At 26.1% G+C, this 23,941-nt stretch overlaps 1 protein-coding gene across 1 annotated transcript; it reads left to right on the top strand.

The window, feature by feature from the left end:
* Positions 1 to 622: 622 nt before the first annotated feature.
* LOC126843511 (uncharacterized) lies at positions 623 to 2,269 on the top strand. Its single transcript, XM_050581072.1, has 5 exons — positions 623 to 745; positions 923 to 1,169; positions 1,484 to 1,548; positions 1,650 to 1,833; positions 2,178 to 2,269. The coding sequence occupies exons 1-5, from the start codon at positions 662 to 664 to the stop codon at positions 2,219 to 2,221; spliced, it is 624 nt and encodes a 207-aa protein (XP_050437029.1). The 5' UTR covers positions 623 to 661; the 3' UTR covers positions 2,222 to 2,269.
* The last annotated feature ends 21,672 nt before the right edge of the window (positions 2,270 to 23,941 follow it).

The raw sequence follows: 23,941 nt of genomic DNA, 5'->3' as shown, positions 1-23,941 counted from the left end.
GTAGTACTAACATACTAACATATAAATACAAATAATTGTTGTATTCTTACACATCTTAAAAAAGTCACATCATATCATCTGATTTGAATACGTTGATACGTTGATTTTAACTCAGTTAAGAAGTTGAATGGTCAGTGATAAATAAAACTAAGTAATTTTATTCTAAAAAATTGTACTATGACACTTTAACCGCCAGGCTAGAATTGAGTAGGTAATAGAATAATTATATAACAATACATTTTTTGAAGACAGCTCTTAATGTGATAAAAGACTCGTTAGTAATTGAAATCTAATAAAATAAATCTAATTCTTCGCACAGATGAAATTCGTTTAGGGTGAAGTCATATGGCAAATTGTAAAAGAATTAGTATATAAAGAATATAGTATATAAGCAATACAATATTTTGCACGTGTATTGTTCAAATAATAACAAGTATTCATGTTAAACTATAAAAGTATGAAGTTTTCTTAAATACTAACTGAATTTGTTTTGTTTGTCTACTAACCAAATTGAACAAACAAAATACATTTGCGTTTATACAAGTTTTACACTGAAATCGCTGTAACAGAAGCCATTAAAAAGAATAATAATCATTTGAGTTTTAAACAACGGCAGAACAGTATTCGAATATCTTAGGCATTAAAAAAAAATCACACAGTTATGAATTTTAAAAATGTTATATTTTTTTTATATTTGTTTGTTCATTTATATACAGCAAATGCAGGAATTTGCGAAGATCCGTCGGTAATTTAAAATTTTTTCTATCTAATTTTGATACAATAAAACAAAATATGTAATTCTCTATAAATCTATTGATTAATATTATATTAAAAATTCGAGACACATTAATTCTAAAACATTATTATTCACATTGTGTATTAAAAATAGAAATGTAATAATTTTTTAATAAAATCATTTTAGGAACTAGCCAGACTTTATGAAAGAATTGAAGATGAAAACCGAGTTGGTTGTAAAGATGCAGCAAGTTATTACTTAATGAAACTATTATACTTCGCCACTTATCCACTAGCTGATAGTTTGGAAGAACCTCACCGAACCGGAGGTGTTACCAAGGCTACAATATGGGAGTACATAAGTGAACCAAACGCGCGCAAGGATTTTGGAATTTCAGAGTCGGATGAACGAAAGATACTTGATACCGTGTGGGGTTCGTTGAATAACAATACTTCATTAATAGATATTGTAAAATATATACATGGGAAATGTGATTACTAATAATCACTTTGATATTGTAACATAAATAAATGTTGATAGGAATTAAGTAGTGTGTTTTTTCCAACATTCCTGGGGAGTATTTATACTATTGAAAATGGCTTTAGTTGATTTTAATGTGTAGTACCCATAATGGCCAAATATTGTTCATAAAAATGCTTAACAACAATAATTGTAACCATTCCATCCGTTACAGCATAATATAGTTTTGGTAAATATTAATGTGAGTACTTTTATAATGATTTCTAGAGGAAGAAATGTCGAAAAAGAAATTTATTAGATTAATAACAATAAAAGCAAAACTTACTTATGAGGTAGTTATGATTTTTTCCTATCCTAATATATGATATATTAATTATTGCTATAATGGTAGTTTTCACATTGTGTATTAAAAAATAAAATTTTATGATTTTAGCAACTCGCCAAAATTTATACTGACGTATTTCGTGAAAGTAAAAAAAAAATTGAAATTAGAGGCCATAAAGTCTGGTCATTCGGTAAAGTTGACAAGAAAAGAGTTAAGAAGTACTTGATAAGGGAAAAAAATCAATATAATCTAAGTGAAAATGATGTCGAAAATATAACTGCACCATTGAGGGGTATGTAGGCATAACAAGTTTTTAAAATATGTAAAACGCTAAATCTTCTCTATTTACGAAATATGGTATAAAACAATTTTATGACGGTTAAACTGTTTTTAGTTTATACTGAAATATTAATTTTATGACATTGCCGATGAAATTTTATTTTAAACACGGTTTTAAATTATTTAACTAAATAAGCGGACAAACAAAATCATCGATTATAGATTGCTTTTCATAATACCCGTCATGGACAACAATTGTACATAAAAACGCAATAATAATAATTGAACCACTGAATTCGTTACAGCATTGTATAGTATGATAAATTTTAATGTGAATATTTTTTAAATGATTTCTAGATTGTGATATGGGGTGGCACACATTTTATAGATTAATAATTTAAAAAATAATGTAAACGCTACAACGTCAGCCGGTGGTGGATTTAAACATTTGCAGCCCCTAGGCAAGTAATTTTTCACCCTTACACATTTTTGTTTAGTTATAATGTATTGTTTTGGTCGATAACCTTATTTTAAGTGATAAATAAAAATAAAAATATTGAACATATTTTGAGCGTTTTAAGTAGCCAGTACTGCGGTGATTTTTAAAAAATATCATAGCCCGCCTTTTTTCTAAGTTTAAGAAATATAACAAATATTTCAACATAAAATTATGTGATAAATTTCGATTTGTTTTGTTAGAATAGATAAATGATCAACAAATATCTAAGAAACCGCTATATTATATTGTTAATTACGACGATATGTTGGCCAAAATAGTAACAATATCTGTAAACAGACGATCAACCATACTTCTAAAATAGAGCTGAGACCTCGAATCGAATTTTTCTATTATTCGAATTATTCGAATAATCGAATAAATACTATTCTTATGAAAATAATTAGAATTTTCGAATAGTAATCAAATAATTCGAATATTTTGTAAAATTTTTTTTTTTTTGTAATTGTATATCTATATAAATTGTTAAAATCTTATTTGTTGTAATAAGTAATAATATTTATTTTGTCAAAAGAATAATTCGTTATAGTTATATTTATTTTGTTAAGAAAATTATTAAAAATAGACCAAGGACACCTTAGTTGTCTCTTAATTCTTTTTTTTTTTATCTAATTAATCCTGCAAAGAAAATGATAAAATATTCGAATATTAGAAAAATCAGATCGAATATTCGAATAAAAAATTCAAATATTCGTTATTCGAATAACGAATATTCGTGCGAATAAAGTATTCGAATATTAGATTTTTTTTATTCGAATAGTCCCACCACTATTCTAAACGTATCGAACTACTAAATATACAATTATATGCTTATTACTATCTTTATCTTCTAAAGAGTTTTTATAGAATAATTTTATCATTTTTAGTTACACCTAACAGTTGATCTTAAAGACTGCTGACGTCTCCAACTGAAATACATTAGATTTTATATAATTTTACATATTGTACTATTATCGCATTGTAAATTTATTTTTATATTAATATTTCAGGGCTACAAATTTACTACAAAATCCTATCGCCGTTTGCTGTATTCAAAACGTCAAAATTGATTAAAGTATTCAATTTAAGTTTATTTAAAAAAAAATTCAAGATTTGTGTATTAATTCATATAACTTTAAGGGGTGTGTGTGTTTTTTTTTGTTTATCGATTACTGTACTATTTGGGTTATTTGTAATAATAATTTTTAACAGTAACATAAAGTTTTTAATTTTGGGGTTTAAAGAATAAAATATATTGAATTACTCTCTTATTTGTTAAATAATACTTACTTCATTTGTAACATTTTAGTTGTTTTTTTTTACAATGTACCATACTACTTATAATTGTTTTTGATTTCGTCGCTTTGGATTCGGGTAGGTATTATGGAAACCGTATATTACAGCCGGTAATTTTACAAATTTATACAATTGTCTTAATTTTCAATATAAGTATATACAGAATATATTTTATCGACGCGTAGGTTTGACTTGGAAATCTCTGAATTTGCTGTTAAAACGAATTTTGTTTTGTGTTTTCTGCTGTTGTTGTTTTGTTCTTCTTTGTACAACTGTGTTGAGTACTTGAACATATTTCGCTGAAAAACAGTTTACTTTTTGTTAAATATAGGACGTTATATTAACATTTTTTTTTATAAAATTATGCATATGGTTTTTTTTTTAAGTTTCTACAGTATTTTTTTGTCCTTGAAAATTGTATTTTCGCCACTCTTATGAAAAATATTAATTAGATTGTTTCTTTAGTTTTATACATGTAACAACATGCATTATTGGAATGATCCGAAAATTGCCTTAAACCTTATTTTCAACAAAACCCTTTACCCCCCCCCCCACACTCCCTTGATTTTTTTATTCGGTTTATTATTTCTATCTACATTCCTCTTGAAAATCCATATAACCGAACAAATTTGAATAACCATCCATCTCATGAGTTACTTTATTTATTGTGTAGGTTAAGATTTTTTTTTTAGGAATTGTTGTCATTATTTACAAATGTTGAGGACATCCATAATAATCACAAATTGACTTCTGAAACAGTGGTCTTATTATATTCTAAAACGTATGATCTATTATAAAGTCTAAACAGCTAAACAAACTTAAATTATTTCATAAAAAGTTGAAATATATTGCCAAATGGGGTAACCAATAGTAAACGTTTTTTTTTTTTTAATTGTAAGTGTGAAGGACATCTTTATTTCTTTTTTTTTATTACACTTTTCTATGCGTAGTACATACCTGAAGTCTGAAAATAAATACTAAAAGAACATCTATTGTGGTCCTATTACAATTACAAGTTTTTAAAAAATCATATACATTTTGTTGTATACGCACCACTATTTTAAATTATTAACATTTGTTCCATAAAATAACTTTTTCATTGATTTCGCAATATAAGTTTTCAATTACAAAAAATTAATTTTAAATAGTATCCATATGCTTTTCTTGATGGTTTGTTTTAACTAATTACTTTGTTAAATAATAATATGCTTAATGAATACTTTATGCCCATTCAAGCGTAATATTTTAATATAAAAAAATGGTTCGGATACTTATTTTTGATTTTGAACTAAATTGACTTTTTTATATAAAGTAATAGCACTGAATTGTTGTATTCCTACATATTTTATAAAAAGTTATATCATATCATCCGATTTGAGGACGTTGATACGTTTATTTAAACTCAGGCTAGAATTGAGTAGGTAATAGGGTAATTGTGTAAACATTTTTTTGAAGACAGCTCTTAAAGTACTAAAAATATTAGTCAGTAATTGAAATCTATTCAATTAATTATAATACTGCGTATAGATAAAACTCGTTTAGGGTGAATAGAATTTAGATGGCAAATTCCAAAAGACAGATGCCTCTCATAGATCTAAAGTTGTAGTACATAAGCAAAACAATATTTTGCAAGTGTATTGTTCAAATAATAACAAGTATTCATATTAAACTAAAAAATAATGAAGTTTATCTAAACACTAACTTATTGTTATAAGGGTTTATCGGTTGATGCCTGTTGTTGTTTATTAACGACCCAAGTGTTCATATTTAAAATAATATTACATCGAAAACAAAAAACTATGTCATTATCAAAGGTTGTCTGTAAAATAAAACTTTAAAAATAATATGTAAGTGATTTTAAAAAAAAAAAAAGATCTATAAAAAATTTAGTTTACAAAAAGGTAAATAATACCATTTTGTTACCAGACAGATGAGTATAAGCAGGTAATAGCTAAATTTGTTGTGTTTGTCAAGCGGGTAAACAACTATTATTTTTTTACAATTCATAGCAAACAAAATACATATGCGTTTATACATCTTTTATACGCTTTACACTGAATTTGCTATAACAGAAGCTATTTTAAGTTTTAAACAACTGCAAAACAGTAGTCGAATGATTTATGCACTGAAAAAAAAGACAATAATGGATTTTAAAATTTGTATATTGTTTTTACATTTGTTTGTTCACTTTTATACAGCAACATGCAAAAAGCAACACGCAGGAATTTGCCAAAATCCAACGGTAATTTCAATTTTTTCCGTCTAATTATGTGATTCATTAAAAAAAAATGTATTCTTTATAAATGTATTGATTAATATACTAGTAATAATTCGAGACATATAAACCTTAAAACAGTAGTATTCACATTGTGTATTAAAAATAGAAATGTAATAATTTTAGCAACTAGCCAAACTTTATAAAGGGTGTTTAAAAGACGGCCAAGGTGTTTACGATGATACACGATGATTACTTAAATAAACCAAACGTGCGCAATGATTTTGAAATTTCTAGACAGGATAAACAAAAGATACTTGGTTCTGTGCGGAGTACGTTGAATGATAATTATAGTTCATTAATAAATGTTGTAAAAAATATATATGTGAAATGTGAATATTATTACAATGATTTCTAGGTTCTAAAATGTCGGAAGAGGAATTTATTGCATGTATAACATCAAAATTTACTTTGGCGGTAATTTTGAATTTTTTTTTCTATCCTAATATTTGATACATTAAAAAAAAATATATTATATAATAATTGAATACTCTATAAGCCTAGTGAATAATAAAATAGTAATAATTATTGATGTATTATTTCTATAATATTAGTTAGGTCAAATTGTGTATTACACAATTTGACAAATTTAAGACAAAAATTAAATGATTTTAGCAACTCGGAGAAATTTATGTAAAAGTATTTCATGTAATTGAAGTAAAAAATTGTGTATTACACAATTTGACAAATTTAAGACAAAAATTAAATGATTTTAGCAACTCGGAGAAATTTATGTAAAAGTATTTCATGTAATTGAAGTAAAAAATTCAATATCAGGTCATACAGGACATCACATCTACACAAAAAATAAAGTTAACAAGGAAAAAGTTAAAGTGTACTTACTGAGAAAACGACGCCGATATGGACTAAATGAAAAGGAAATCGATGAGATAATTGCCCCATTAAATGGTACGTTTTAATTAATATTGAAATATTCATTTTATGGCATAGCCTATGAATTCTTTTTTGAACACGATTTTAAATTATTTAAAAACTAAATAAGTGGTCAGACAAAATTATTGATTTTAGATGACTGTTCATAATACCTGTTATGGCCAAACATTGTACATAAAAAAGCAATACTAATAATAACTGCAGCCGCTCAATTTGTTACAGCATTGTATAGTTTGATAAATTTTAATGTAAATACTTTTAAAATTATTTCTAGATAATGATAAGAATAATATGTCATGGGAGGAATTTCGTAGATTAATGGTTTTAAAAAAATAATGTGTACGCTACAACTCCAGGCGGTGGTAGATTTAAACATTTGCAGTTCCTAGGCAAGTAAATGGTTCACCCTTACACAGTTTTCGTTTTTTTATAATATATTGTTTTGGTTGTGATTAACGAATTAATAAAATATACAATTTTAAAAAATTCGCCCAGAATGAGTTATCAAGTTTTTTTTTACTTCTCAACATTTGTGACAACATGCGTGAAGGTAGGATTTAGAGCAAGTTTAAAGTATCCAAAGAGAAAAAGTAAAAAAAAATTCTTTTGACGGTAGTAAGATTCGGGTTGTTTTCTTAGAATAGATAAATGGTCAATAGATACATGAGATAATTACGATGATAGGATGGCCACAATGGTAACAGTAATTTTATCACTTTTAGTTACGCCTACCAATTATTCTTAAAGACTGCTGACTTCCCCAACTGAAGGATTACATTTTATAAAATTTCATGTATTGTATTATTATGGCATTTTTTAATTTATTTTTATATCAAAATTTCAGGGCTACAAATTTATTACATCATCCTATCGGCATTCGCTGTATTCAAAAAGTCAAACTTTTTTAAGTATTTATTTAACAATTCAAGGTTTATGTATTAATTCTTAAAATTCTAAAGGGTGTGTGTTTTTTTTTGTTTTAATCGATTACTGTACTATTTGTGTGAATTTTTAAATATTATACTTTTATTAAAATGTTAAATAACTAATTTTCAGCTCATTATATATATCTGATAATACGAAAATACATATATGTATAATATTTTAGCTTTGTAACAATTTTCGATTCTCGGCTAAAAACAAATAAAATGTCTTATTGGCCAAAATACAAAACTACTGTTCTTTTGAAATAACATTTTGGTTATTTTACAACATTTGTTGTTTATTTATGACCTAAGTGTTTTAATCTAAAATATTATTATTTTTTTAAATTAAAAACATTGTCATTATCAAAGGTTGTTAGTAAAATAAAAACATTAATAATCCTTCCATATATTCTACTTGAATTACAAATTGATTGATTTCGCACTTTATAAATAATGTGATAATTTTAAAGATTATATGCATATGAAATTGGGTATCAGAAATGATGAATACTAGGACATATATTTCAAACCGTGCATGTTGTATAGTATTATTGTTCCTGAAACGAATGAATAATATCGTCCCAAATGACATAACTAAACGGCAACTTGTTTTTAATTTTTTTTTTTTTACAAGCTCAAAATTATTCGTTTTAATCAACGTTATCGAGATACTGAGTGGATCACTTTGAAATAAATTATCCCTTTGTATAAATATTATTCTATTGGATAAATGAAATGTGTCGTTATGTACAAAATTTTTTATAATAGTTTACATAAACAAATTAACTTGATCCAACATTCTGCAGCTTTGATGCGGACTTGAGAAAGGTATTAAATTGACACCACCCTAAAAGTTAAAGGTATAATTGAAAACTGAAACCAAATTCGGATCAGCTATGCCAAATACATAAAATATGCGATGTCTTTATTATATTATACATACAAGAAATTCCATTTTAAATATAATATAGCTCCGGTGCTATACTTAGAAGGTATTAATTATTTTTTTGTGGTTATTCTTTCATTACAGTTAATACAAAACCATAATCGTTTTAAAAAAAATTTAACAACAGTGAAATAAAATCCGGTATTCCTAACTTATGTTTGTCAAGCGGCAAAACACCTACTATTTTTTATGACTCATAGTGTTGCCGCCACATTTCTCCGTGCCGTCGCCGTGTCGACAGTAGAAAACCATACTATCATTGGTAATATTTACTTTTCTCCGTACCGTCGCCTTGCCGCCGTGTCGCCATCAGAAACCCATATGCGTTTATAAAACTTTATAGGCTTTACACTGAATTCACTTTAACAGAAGCCATTAAACGAATAAGAATCATTTGAACACCGAAGAGCAGTATTCGAATATCTTAGGCATTTGAAAAAAACCACACAATAATGCATTTTAAAAATTGCATTATGCTTTTATACTTGTGTGTTCATTTGTATACGGCAAATGCAGATATTCGCAAAAACCCACAGGTAATAATTTTCATTTTTTTCATTTTAAACGACGGCACATTAACTCTAAAACAGTAGTATTTACATTGTTTATTAAAAATAGAAATGTAAAATTTTTAGGAACTAGCCAGACTTTATAAAAGGATTTCAAGTGAAGGCAAAGATGTTACCAAGGCTTCAGTAAAAGAGTACATAAAGAAAAATAAAGAACAAAAGGAATTTAAAATTACTCGGTTTGATGACGATAAGATACTCGGTTCCGTGTGGGGTACGTATGTGTAGTACCTTTAATGAACAAATATTGTTCATAAAAACGCAATAATAATAATTGCAACCACTCCATCCGTTAATCAGCATAATATAGTTTAGGATATTTTAATACGGTTACGTTTATAATGATTTCTAGATTATCAAATGTCGGAAGAGGAATTTATAACATTAGTAACATACAAATTTACTTATAGGGTAATTATGATTTTTTCTGTCCTAATATGATATATTATAAAAAAAAAGTTATAGTAACTAAATACTCTATAAACCTAGTGAATAATAAAATATGAATAATTCTAGATGCATTAATTCTATAATTTTACTTTTTAAAATAAAGACAAAAATTTAATCATTTTAGCAACTCGCGATAATTTATTCAATGGTACTTAGAAAGGCTGAGAGAAAAAATTATGAATTAGGCTTTAAAATCTATACAAACTGTTGTGTAACCAAGCAAAAAATTAAAGAGTACTTATTGAAGCATCGATGCAGATATGGACTAAATAAAGATGAAATCGAAGAAATAACTGCACCATTGAAGGGGGGTACGTAAGAAGAACAAGTTATAAAAATGTAAAACGCTTTTATCTTATTTTTCTACAAAATATTTTACAAAACATTTTATTGACTGTTTTTAATTAATATTGAAATATTCATTTTATGACATTGCTCATACATTTTTTTTTTGACATTTTCATGTCTTAGCTCTGGTACAAAAAGTGTTACAAAAAAATTGTTAATAACAAAAACGCTGTCACGCTGTTATTTGATAAGAGATAAGATATGAGAGATAAGAGATTAGAGATAAGAGATAAGATATAAGAGATAGAGATAAGATATAGAGATAAGATATTAGAGATAAGAGATAAGAGATTAGAGATAAGAGATTAAAGTTGAGGGATGGGGTGGGGATGGAGCGTAATGATAATTCTTGACAGTCAAAAATCAAAAGGAGATAGGAGATAGGGGGTAAGAGATAATAGATTAGAGATCAGGGATGGGGTTGGGGTTGAGGTGGGACTGGAAACGGGGTTGTGGGTAGGAATGCGGCCGGGATTGGGGAATATATGTTGTAGTAAAGATATAAAATCTACTTGAACCCTAAACCATAAAAATTATACACTTCTTGCGTACACGTGTTACGACAACGATGTTGTCATCTTCAGCGCTAACAACAGACTGAGCCTGTGATTAATATATGTTGTATTCACAACGTTCAAACTAGAACTGCTAAATCAATAATTTAAGAGGTCAGAAATTCCTATGAATTGTTTTAGGCCAGATATTATGAAAACACTAAAATATTAGCCAGAAACTTAATATGTTTACTAGCCACCTTAGATACTAGCTTTTTTTTTACTGCTTGTTAATATACTATTTCATTATGTATAATTTTACCACTATTCTAAATTTATTCGGTACTTCAACGAAACATGAAAATGCTCTTTCTTGGTTGCAGACTCGGCTGAAAAATGCTTTTTTTGACACGATTTTAAATTATTAAAAACTAAATTATTGATTTAAGATGGCTTTTCGTAACACCCGTTAGGTATGGCTAAACATTGTACATAAAAACGCAATAATAATAATTGCAACCACTCAACATGGTACAACATTGTATATATTTTAAAGTGAATACTTTTTAACTGATTTCTAGGTGGTGATATGTATTGGGCCGAATTTTATAGATTAATGGTTTTTAAAAAATAATGTATACACTACAACACCCGCCGGTGGTGGATTTAAACATTTGCAGCCCCCAGGCAAGGAATATGTTCACCTTTACACATATTTTGTTTCTTTCCCAACTGAAGGATACTACATTTCATATAATTTGACGATTATATTATTGTCGCATTGTAAATTTATTTTTATATCAAAATTTTAGGGCTACAAATTTACTACATCATCCTATCGCCGTTCGCTGTATTCAAAAAGTCAAACTTTTAAAAGTATTCATTTAACAATTCAAGGTTTATGTATTAATTCTTAAAATTCTAAGGGGTGTGTGTTTTTTTTGTTTTAATCGATTACTGTACTATTTGGTGAATTGTCAATGTTATTTTTAAATATTATAAATTTATAAAAATGTTAAATAACTAGTTTTGAGCATATTAAAATTATAAATTAACCTTAGCTGCTACGTCATTTTTCCGATATTAAAAGAATACATATAATAATAAATAAAGTATTTAATTTTAATTAAATACCGTTTTTCCCCTGTGTCCCCTTCATATATATTAATATTAATATTTTACCAGTACAATACTAAACTATTCTTTAAAGACATTATGTTTGAACCTTGATTCATTCGTTTAAAAAAAAAATAATTTACATCATTGGCTATAAAATCAAGGATTTCTAACTTAACATGGGTTAGTTCACCAGTGTAATCATAAAAATTAAAACGTCTAAAATAAGAATATGGAAGTGATTTTTATAACAATATAGCAACGTTATTTATTTTAAAATACAATTTTAAACTACATTGAACAAACAAAATACATATGTATTTATACAAGTTTTCCACTGAAATCGCTCTAACATAACACATAAAAAGAATAAGAATCATTTAAGTATTAAACAACTGCCAAACAGTATTCGAATGTCCTGTGCATTGAAAAAAAACACAATAATGAACTTTAAAAATTGTATTATGTTTTTATATTTGTTAGTTCATTTGTATACAGCAAATGCAGAAATTTGCGAAGATCCAACGGTAATTTGATTTTTTTTAATCTAATTTATATTCCATTAAAAAAATTTAATTCTCTATAAATCTATTGCTAAAACGGTCTATTCACATTGGCTATCAATAATAGAAATGTAATAATTTTAGGAACTTGCCAAATTTTATAACAGGATTTTAGAAGAAAACAAATGTGTTAATAGAGATACAGTAAGAGATTACTTAAATAAACCAGATGTGCGCAAGGATTTTAGAATTTCTAGACGGGATGAACGAAAGATACTTGATTCCGTGTGGAGTACGTTGAATAATAATAATTAATTAAGAAATATTGTAAAATATATATATGTGTAATGTGAAAACTAAAACTAATTTTGATGTAGTATATAAGTAAGTATCGTGGGTAGGTTTTTTTTTCAAAATTCCAGAGGAAAAATTATAGTATATGAAGAAGGCGTGTGAGGTTTAAAATTGAACAAGCGGAAAAAGAATATTATTGTTCTTAGGTGATGATTATGTGTAGTATACCTAATGGCCAAATTTAGTTCATAAAAACGCATTAACAATAATTTAATATTTTTATAATAATTACTAGGTACTACAATGTCAGAAGGGGAATTTATAACATTAATAACAGCAAAACTTACTTTAAGGGTAATTATGATTTTTTTCTATCCTAATATATGACACATTAAAATAAGAAACAAGTGTAATAATGAAATACTCTAAAAACTTAGTGATAATAAAATAGTTATAATTCTAGATGCATTAATTCTATAATATTACTTTTCAAACTAAAGACAAAAGACTAAATAATTTCAGCAACTCGGAAAAATGTATATAAAAGTACTCAAAAAGGTTGAAAAAAAAAATTATGGATTAGGTTATAAAATCTATTCAAGCCGCCAAGTAACCAAGAAAAAGGTTAAAGATTACTTACTGAAGAAACGACTCCAATATGGACTAAATAAACATGAAATAGAAGAAATAACTGCACCATTGAAGGGTACGTAGGAAGACGTTTTTAAGTTATAAAAATGTAAAACGTTTTTATCTTCCTTTTCTACAAATTATGTTACAAAACATTTTTATGACGGTTAGACTAGGAATGGGTTAGGACAGGAATAGGGTTGGGGGCATATATGTTGTATTTACAACGTTCAAACTAGAATTGCAAAGTAAATTTAATAATTTAAGATGACAGAAATTCTTATGAACTTTTTAGGCCAGATTTGATGAAAACACTAAAATATTAGCCAGAAACTTGATATGTTTACTAGCCACCTTAGATGCTAGCTTTTTAATATACTATTTCAAAATTTATTCGGTACTTCAACGAGACATAAAAATGCTCTTTCGTGGTTGCCGACTTGGCTGAAAAATGCTTTTTTTGACTAGATTTTAAATTATTGATTTAAGATGGCTTTTCATAACACCCGTTATGGCCAAACATTGTACATAAAAATTCAATAATATTAATTGCAACCACTCAATTCGTTACAGCATTGTATATTTTGATAAATTTTAATGTGAATGCTTTTTAAATAATTTCTAGATGGTGATATGTATTGGGACGAATTTTATAGATTAATGGTTTTTAAAAAATGATGCATACTACGCCAGCCGGTGGTGGATTTAAACATTTGCAGCCAATGTTTATGTATTAATTCTTAAAACACTAAAGGGTGTGTATTTTTTGTTGTTTTAATCGACTACTGTGTTATTTGGGTGATTTATAAATGTTATTTTTAAATATTATTGAATTTATAAAAACGTTAAATAACTAGTTTTCAGCTTATTAAAAATATAAATTAACCTTAGCTGCTACGTCATTGTTTCCGATATTAAAAGAATACATATAATAATAAATATAGTATTTCATTTTAATTATAGAGTTGAGTGTAGTATCAAAGTTGAAAAAAAATTAACTTCTAGATGATTTAAGAGCTGTAAATTAAACTGGAGGTCTAATTATTAGTTATAGGTTTAAATAAATATATCGGTTTGAACAAAAACAATAGAATCTGTAGGAATGCCTACACATTTTACAAAACTCATATGATATCATCTGATTTAAATATATGGACAACAAAAACATTTTGTACGAGTATTGTTCAAATAGTAACATGTTTTCATACTAAACTAAAACAATATTAAGTTAACCTAAATACGAATTTATCGGTTTGAAGCGATACAAAAATATCTTATTTAATATACTGTATGAATACTTCATGTTAAAATATTAACATTTTTTGTAGCTATATTAAATAAGTTTAAGCTTTGTAATATTTTTGATTCTCGAATAGAAACAAATAAAATGCCTTATCGACCAAAATACAAAATAACAGTTATTTCGAAATAAAATTTTGGTTGATGGTTAACCATTCTTGTTTATTTATGACCCAAGTACCTATTTATATCAAAAACATTATTTTTTAAGAAATGAAGACATTGTCATTGTCAATGCTTGTTTGTAATATAAAAACTTAAAATACTTTTATATAAATAAATTTCAAATATAATGATTGCGCACTATATAAATAATAGGTTATATTTTAACATTAAGTATATAAAATGGATTATCAGAAATTATGAAAATGTTATAGTTATTTTCAATAGACTTCGTCAGGAATTGATATTCTCCTAGGGACAGAGTCCTCTTAATATTTGAATGGCATAGACAATAAGTAAAAAAACAGTATGCATAATTATGGTTCAAATAATAAAACACATGTTTTTGTACTAACAACAAAAAAAAAAATATTAAAGTCACATAATATAAAAACTCCAATGAAAAAAAAATGTCAATAAATGATTAAACCCTAGAAATAAAATCCAGGATTCCTAACTTAGCTTGAGTAAGTTCACCAGAGTAATCATATGAAAATAACACAATACAAATAATAGAACGTCTAAAAAAAATAATATCAATTTGGGAACAATTTGAAAATGCATAATTTTTCTATAAAGCATTTGCTTGCAAAAACCTAAAAAAATACATTTTGTTACAAGACAGATGAGTAAACAGGTAATATCTCAATTTGTTGTGTTTGTCAAGCAGCAAAACAACTATTATTTTTTTACGATTCATAGGCTATGGCCACGGTTATTTATTTTAAAATTAAATTTCCAACTACATTAAACAAACAAAATACCTATGCGGTTATACAACTTTTTTACGTTGTACACTGAATTTGCTATAACTGAAGCCATTTTAAGTTTTAAACAACTGCGAAACAGTATTCGATTGTCTGATGTATTGAAAAAAAAAAAAAAACACACACTATAATGAATTTTAAAAATTGTATATTGTTTTTATATTTGCTTGTTCATTTGTATACAGCAAATGCAGAAATTTGCGAAAATCCAACGGTAATTTGATTTTTTTCTGTCTAATTATATGATTTATAAAAAAAAAAAAAAAATTTAACTCTCTATAAATCTTTTGCTTAATATACTAGTAATAATAATTCGAGACACATTAATTCTAAAACCGCAGTAGTCACATTGTGTATTAAAAAAAAAATGTAATTATTTTAGGAACTAGCCAGACTTTATAAAAGGATTTTAGATGAAAGGCAAGCTGTTAATGGAAAGATAGTTGAGGATTATATAAGACAACCAAACGTGCGCAAGGAATTTAAAATTTCTAAATCGGATGCCAAAAAGATACGTCATTCAGTGTGGGGTTCGTTGAATAAAAATAATCCATTAATAGATATTTTAAATATATACATGTGAATTTGAAAATATTTCTGAGGAGTATTTATACTATTATCAATACATTTTATAACAGTTACACTAATTATAATTAATATTAAAATAATAAATTTACGACATTCTCCAAGAATATTTTTTTCAACGCCATTCTAGGTTGTTTAAAAACGTATTGTTTTTAGGTGATTTTGGCATATAGTAAATTTAATGGCTAATTTTGTTTAAAAAAAACGGAATAATAAAAATTGCAACTATTATGTTACAGCGTATTATAGTTAGGTAAATTTTAATGTGAATATTTTTAAAATGACTTTTAGTTAGTGGTATGAAGGAAAAGCAATTTATAGCAACAATAACAGCAAAACTTTCCTTTGTGGTAATTACAATTTGTTTCTATCCTAATGTCCATACATTAAAATTAAAAAAAAATTATAATAATTAAATACTCTATAAGCCTAGTGAATGTTTTAATAGTAATAATTCCAGATGCAATATTTCTATAATATAAGTTTTCACATTGTGTATTAAAAACAAAAATTTAACGATTTTAGCAACTCGAAAACATTTATAATAAAATCTACGATAAGAAGAATTATGTTGACAAGAGAAATGTTAAAGAGTATTTACTGAAGCATCGACGCCGATATGGACTAAAAAAATATGAAATCGAAGAAATTACTGCACCTTTGTATCGTACGTAAAAAACAAATTATACAAATGTGTAACGCTTTTTTCTTCTTTTTATACGAAATATGATACAAAATAATTTTGTGATGGTTAGACTGATTTTAATTAACAATGACAAATTCATTTTCACACATGGCCTATGAAATTTTTTTAGACACGACTTTAAACGATTAAAAAATTAAACAAGCGGACAGATAAAATTATTGATTTTATATGGCTTTTCATAATACCCGTTATGGCCACTTATTATTGATAAAAACGCAATATTATTAATAATTGCAACCACTCAATTTGTTACAGCATTGTATATTTTGATAAATTGATAATGTGAATATTTTTAAAATGATTTCTAGATGGTGTTATGTTATGGAGCAAATTTTATAGATTAATGGTTTTTTAAAAAATAATGTATACGCTACAACACCAGCCGGTTTGTGAATTTAAACATTTGCAGCCACCAGGCAAGTTTTATGTTCAACCTTACACATTTATTGTTTCTTCCTCAACTGAATTATTTTACATTTTATATAATTTTACGTACTGTATTATTATCGCATTGTAAATTAATTTTTTTATCAATATTTCAGGGCTACAAATTTACTACAACATCCTATAACCGTTCGCTGTATTCAAAAAGTTCATCTTTTTAAAGTATTCATTTAACAATTCAAGGTTTATGTATTAATTCTTAAAATTTTAAAGGGTGTGTGTTTTTGTTTTGTTTAAATAAATTAATGTACGATTGTTAAATTATTAGTTTTCAGCACATTAAAAATATTATAAATTACCCTTAGCTGCTACGTTTTGGTTTCTGATAATAAATAAATACCTATATAAATCAACGTATATCAATTGTACGTGTATTGTTCAAATTATAACTTGTTTTCATATTGAACTAAAAAAAAGAACCCAGGGCCACTGAAAATTATATTTTAAACCATGTATATTTTATAATAATATTGTTCCGGGAACAAGTTTTAACATCGTCCCAAATGGCATAACTTAACATCAACATGTTCTTAATTAACTTTTTTACAAGGTCTTACTCAGTTAGGCTGTCAGAATATCATTACATTTTAACGTTTTAATCAACGTTTTTGTAGCGATATAAAATAAAATAAATTTTATGATGTTATAATTATTTGGAAATAACTTTTCAGGAATTTAAATCCGTTATCAAGTTATATAGTTAATATATATATATTAAGTTATAGTACATGCAGAAAAATGTTATTACACGAGTATTATTCAAATAAAAACATGTTTTCATATTAAACTGAAAAAATATGAAGGTCACCTAAACACGAATTTTTCGGTTTGAAGCGATACCAAAATATCTTATTTAATATACTGTACGAATACTTCACGTTAAAATATTAACTATTTTTGTAGCTATATTAAATAATTAAGGTTTTTGCTTTGTAACATTTTTGATTCTCGACTAGAAACAAATAAAATGCCTTATCGACCAAAATAAAAAATAACAGTTCTTTTGAAATAACATTTTGGTTATTTTACAACTGCAGTTGTTGATTTATGACCCAAGTGTTTTAGTCTAAAATATTATATTTTAAGAAATAAAAACATTGTCTTTATCAAAGGTTGTTTATAAAATAAAAATTTTCATAATACTATTATTTATACTAATTTTAAATACATTGATTGAATACATTGAAGTAGAGTGTAGTATTATTTTTATCTGCACGCATTATCCAACCAGACTTCCCCTTCCATCCTAACTTTTAAACTCTTATAACTTTAAAATTAGTTATCTAAAACTGGTTATCGACCAGTTAAAATTTATAATACATTATTCTCTATTTAAAAAGGTAATAAAATATATACGTTACCTTTTAAGTTTCAGAAGTTGTTATAAAAAGTTTGGAGGGGGTAAAAACAAAAAAACAAATTGTAAAAATCAAGATCATATTGTATGAAAACAATATGAAGAAAAAAAATTCAATTATTAATTAAACCCAGTGAGATATTGACTGGTTCATGATATAAGAATTACCTTGTGTTATTTATAAGTAAAAAAACAATGTGCATAAGTATTGTTCATAAAATAAAACACATGTTATTGTACTATTGCTTTATGACAGTTTTGTAAACAGGTAGGTATTATATACATTTTTTGTTTGTTTCTAACTGTAAAACAACTACTGTTTTTATATGATTCATAGGCTGCAAACTACAAAAAAAATATTAAGGTCACGTAATATAAAGCTCTAATGAAAAAGAAAATCTATAAATGATTAAACCCTATAAGGTATTGAGTTGATCACTTTAAATAGGTCAACTTTGTAATTATGTTTTCGTTCCTATATCTTTTTACCAGTACAATATTAAACTATTGTTCAAAAATAATAGGTTTGAATATTGTTTCTTTGGTTTAAAACAAAAGCTAAATTTTTTGTGTTTGTCAAGCGGCAAAACAACTACTATTTTTTTTACGATTTGTAGGCTAAAGCCATGTTTATTTATTCTAGAATTGAATTTTAAACTACATTAAACAAACAAAATACATATGCGTTTATACAACTTTTATAGGCTTTACACTGAATACACTATAACAGAAGCCATTAAACGAAAAAGAATCATTTAAGTTTTGAACAACGGCAGAATAGTATTCGAATATCTTAGGCACTAAAAAAGAACACGCAATAATGAACTTTAAAAATTGTATTATGCTTTTATGTTTGTGTGTTCATTTGTATACAGCAAATGCAAAGATTCGCAAAAACCCACAGGTAATAATTTTAAATTTTTTCATTTTAAATGAAGGCACATTAATTCTAAAACAGTAGTATTTACATTGTTTATTAAAAATAGAAATGTAAAATTTTTAGGAACTAGCCAGACTTTATCAAAGGATTCCAAATGAAGGCAAAGGTGTTACCAAGGATTCAGTAAAAAAGTTCATAAAGCAAACAAAAGTACAAAGCGAATTTCGTATTAGTTGGTTTGATGAGGATAAGATAAACGGCTCTATGTGGGGTACGTTGAATAATAATAATAATTCATTAATCGTTATGTAAAATTTGTATGTGAAATGAGAAAACTTATGATCACTTCGGTGTTTTACATAAATAAATATCGATAGGGATTGGGTAGTGGGTTTTTTCCAACAATTCTGAGGAGTATTTATATTATTATAAAAAAGGCGTCGGAGGTAAAAACAAATGCAGGCGTTTGTAAAAATAGTTAGGTAATAGGTAGAACAAGTTATTATAAAAATATAAAACGCTTTTATTGTGTTTTTTGTAATTTGTGTTAGAATGTTAAACATTTTATAACGGTTACACTAATTGATTCATATTGAAGTATTCATTTTACGAAAATTTCCAAGATTTTTTTTTTCAACATGATTGTAGTTTGTTTAAAAAATAAACAAGCGGACGAATAAAATTATTTTTTTTAATGTGATTTTGATGTGTAGTACCTTTAATGAACAAATATTGTTCATAAAAACTCAATAATAATAATTGCAACAACTCCGTCCGTTAGTCAGCATAATATATTTTAGGAAATTTTAATATGGTTACGTTTATAATGATTTCTAGATTATCCAATTTCGCAAGAGGAATTTGTAGCATTAGTAACATCAAAATTTACTTATAAGGTAATTATGATTTTTTTCTGTCCTAATATGATATATTGTAAAAAAAAAGTTTTAATAACTAAATACTCTATAAGCTTAGTGAATAATAAAATATAAATAATTCTAGATGCATTAATTCTATAATAGTAGTTTTCACATTGCGTATTAAAAACAAAAATTTAATGATTTTAGCAACTCGAACATATTTATAATAGAATCTACAAGAAAAATCAATATGTTAACAAGCAAAATGTTGAAGATTATTTACAGAATAGAAGACGTCACTATGGAATAAAAAAATATGAAATTAATGAAATAATTGCACCATTATCGGGTACGTAGGAAAAATAGGTTTTAAAAATCGTCTTTTTCTATGAAATATGTTACAAAAAACAATTATGATGGTTAGACTGATTTTAATTAATATTAAAACATTCATTTAATGACATTCTTCATAAAACATTTTTTTACATGATTTTTAACTATTAAAAATCTAAATTTTTGATTGAAGAATAATTGCCACCATTCAACTGTTTACAGCATTGTATAGTTTGATAAGTTTTAATGTGAATACTTTTGAAACTGATTTCTAGGTAGTGCTATGAAATGGGACGCTTTTTATAGATTAATGGTTTTCAAAAAATATGAAAACCCTACAGCGCCACGCAGTTTGTGGCATTAAACATTTGCAGTTCCCAGGCAAGTAATATGTTCACTCTTACACATTTTTTGTTTCTTTCCCAACTGAAGGATATTAAATTTTACATACTTTTATTATTATCGCATTGTAAATTTATTATTATATCAATATTTCAGGGCTCTAAAGTAACTACAACGTTCTATCGTCGTTCTGTTTAAAGTATTCAATTTAAGTTTATTTAAAAATATTCTAGTTTTATGTATTAATTCATAAAACTTTAAAGGGTGTGTGTTTTTTTTTTGTTTTAATCAATTACTGTACTATTTGGGTGATTTGTAAATTTTATTTTTAATTATTATAAATTTATAAAAATGTGAAATAACTAGTTTTGATCATAATAAAATTATAAATTAATGTTAGCTGATACGTCTTAGTTTCTGATAATAATTAAATTCATCTATAAATCAATATAGTATTTAATTTTAAGTATAGAGTTGAGAGTAGCATTAAAATAGGAAAAAAAATTAGCTCCTTGAAGATTTAAATTAGACTGGAGTTTGTAGGTCTAATCTGAATATATGTTTATTTATATTACATCGAACAAAAAATATATGATATATTAAAAACAAGGACATAAATATTTAATAAAAGTGAATCAATGCTCAAACGCAAAAAGAAACAACCGTACTTAACCGTTAAAAACTATTAGGTTTGATGCCTCAAATGTGGTAATTGTGGCACTGTAGGTGCACTAATATTATGTTATGAGACGGTTGTGTAAACAAGCAATACATTCTTTGTTTTTGGCAAACCGCAAAACAACTACTTTTTTTATGATTCGTAACCCGTGGCAAAGATTATTTTTTTAATGTATTGTTAAAATAATGGAAAAAAACCTTGTTCGTATTAAACGCAAAAAATATTAAGAATACTCATGTATAAATATATCGGTTTGAAATAAACAACAGAAATTGTAGGAATGCCTACACGTTTATAAAAGCCATATCATCTGATTTTGTTGGTAATTTGTTTTAACTTATTACTTTGTTAAATTATATTATGCTTAATGAATACTTTATGTCCGTTTGATCATAATATTTTAATATATAAAAATGGCTTGGGGTATTTATTTTTGGTTTTGATCTAAATTGAATTTTTGCTATAAAGTAATAACATTGAACGGCTTGAAAATGGTTAAGACATTTTAGACTGGAAAGTGCAGACAAATTTCAATTTACGGATTTATAAATTACATTTTAAATACCTTTATACTTGAATTTCAAGTGTAATATTTCGCGCTATATGCAATTCGTGATAAATTTTAATATTTGAAATGGGTTATCAGAAATGAAGATGTTATAATTATTTTACATCGAATATTTGTTATTTGTCAGAAATGGTAATACTCCTGGTAATAGAGGCCTCTTTAATATCTAAAGGTGTACAAATAAGTAGAAATATAAGTACATGTTTATTGCTAAAATAATGAAAAAACCTATTTTGTTTTTAAAGTTACTCATGTATAAATATATCGGTTTGAAATAAACTACAGAAACTGTAGGAATTCCTAAAAATTGTATAAAAGTTATTTCATATCATCTGATTTGAGTATAATTTTTTTAAAACTCAGTTAAGATAATTCAAATTCTGCGTATGGATGAAACTCGTATGTGGTCAATTAAGATGCCAAACTCTTAAAGACACCACAGAGATGCCTCTGATAGATCTACAGTTTTTAGTACATAAGCAGAAAAATACTTTGTACATGTATTGTGCAAATAATAACATGTTTTCATATTGAACTAAAAAAACACGAAGGATGCCTATAAACAAATTTATCGGCTTAAAAAAACAAAAACAAAAAGCAACAGATATTATGTTACAAGTACACATTTTATAAATGCGATACCAAACCATCTGGTTTAATATAATAAACGAATACTTCTTGATAGGATATTAACAAAAAGCATGATTTACTTGACATCAAAAATGTATTTTAAACCATGCAATATATGCATACTGAACAGCGTTGGTCTATATAAAAAAAAACAACTGAATACCTTATAAACTAAGCGATAATCTAATATGAGGCAGACAAATTGTCTTTTCATAATTCACTCCTTGAATGCTTAGTACAGAACTTGATTGACGACTGAAAAGAAGAGTGGGACAGTTGAAAAGGATATGTGAAATGTCACAATTCATCTCAGATAGGTACATGCGTTGGGTATTTTTATCATAATCAAATAACGAAAGAAATAACTAAAATACCTTAGTTCACTGTCAAGAATCTAGTATGATTTGAACCGAATAGTCTATAGACATGTCTACCGACATCTAACCTAACCGAATAATCCCTTTCCTTACTTTGGGAAGGACCCTATTCCTTTATATCGCTTTTTTACATAAAGTTTTAGGTTTAAAGTTCTGATAATTTGGCAAAAGGTAGATTTAGATTGAGACTAATACATATACCAAATTCTCAAAAATCTATAGTCAAACTTTATTAAATGTAACAAAATTTATCCAATGAATCATTATTTCAAGTGTAATATTTCACGCTATATGCAATTCGTGATAAATTTTAATATTTGAAATGGGTTATCAGAATTGAAGATGTTATAATTTTTTTACATCGAATATTGATTATTTGTCAGAAATGGTAATACTCCTGGTAATAGAGGCCTCTTTAATATCTAAAGGTGTACAAAGAAATGAATTCATAAAACTTTAAAGGGTGTGTGTTTTTTTTTGGATTTCAATCAATCACTGTACTATATGTAATGGGTAATTTGTAAATGTTATTTTTAAATATTATAAATTTATAAAAATGTTAAATAACTTGTTTTTAGCATATTAAAATTACAAATTTACCTTAGCTGCTACGTCTTAGTTTCCGATAGTAAATAAATGCATATAAAAATCAATATAGTATTTAATTTTAACTGTAAATTTGAGTGTAGTATCAAAATAGGACGAAAATTAACACCAGGAAGATTTTAGAGTTGAAAATTAGACTGGAGTGTATAGGTATAATCAGAATATGTTTTTATTTATACTACATTGATCAAAAAATATGTTGTACAGAGACTGAGGCCTCTTAAGTATCTAAACGTGCAGCAAATAAGTAGGAAAATAATGTGCATGAGTATTGTTAATGTAATGGAAA

This window comes from Adelges cooleyi, unplaced genomic scaffold (genome assembly GCF_023614345.1).
Source record: "Adelges cooleyi isolate 19-005CV unplaced genomic scaffold, UGA_ACOO_1.1 ACOO_flye_CR_arks_rails_tigmint_CR_PRNA_574, whole genome shotgun sequence".
Lineage (NCBI taxonomy): Eukaryota > Metazoa > Arthropoda > Insecta > Hemiptera > Adelgidae > Adelges > Adelges cooleyi.
This window is presented reverse-complemented; position numbering and strand designations above follow the sequence as displayed.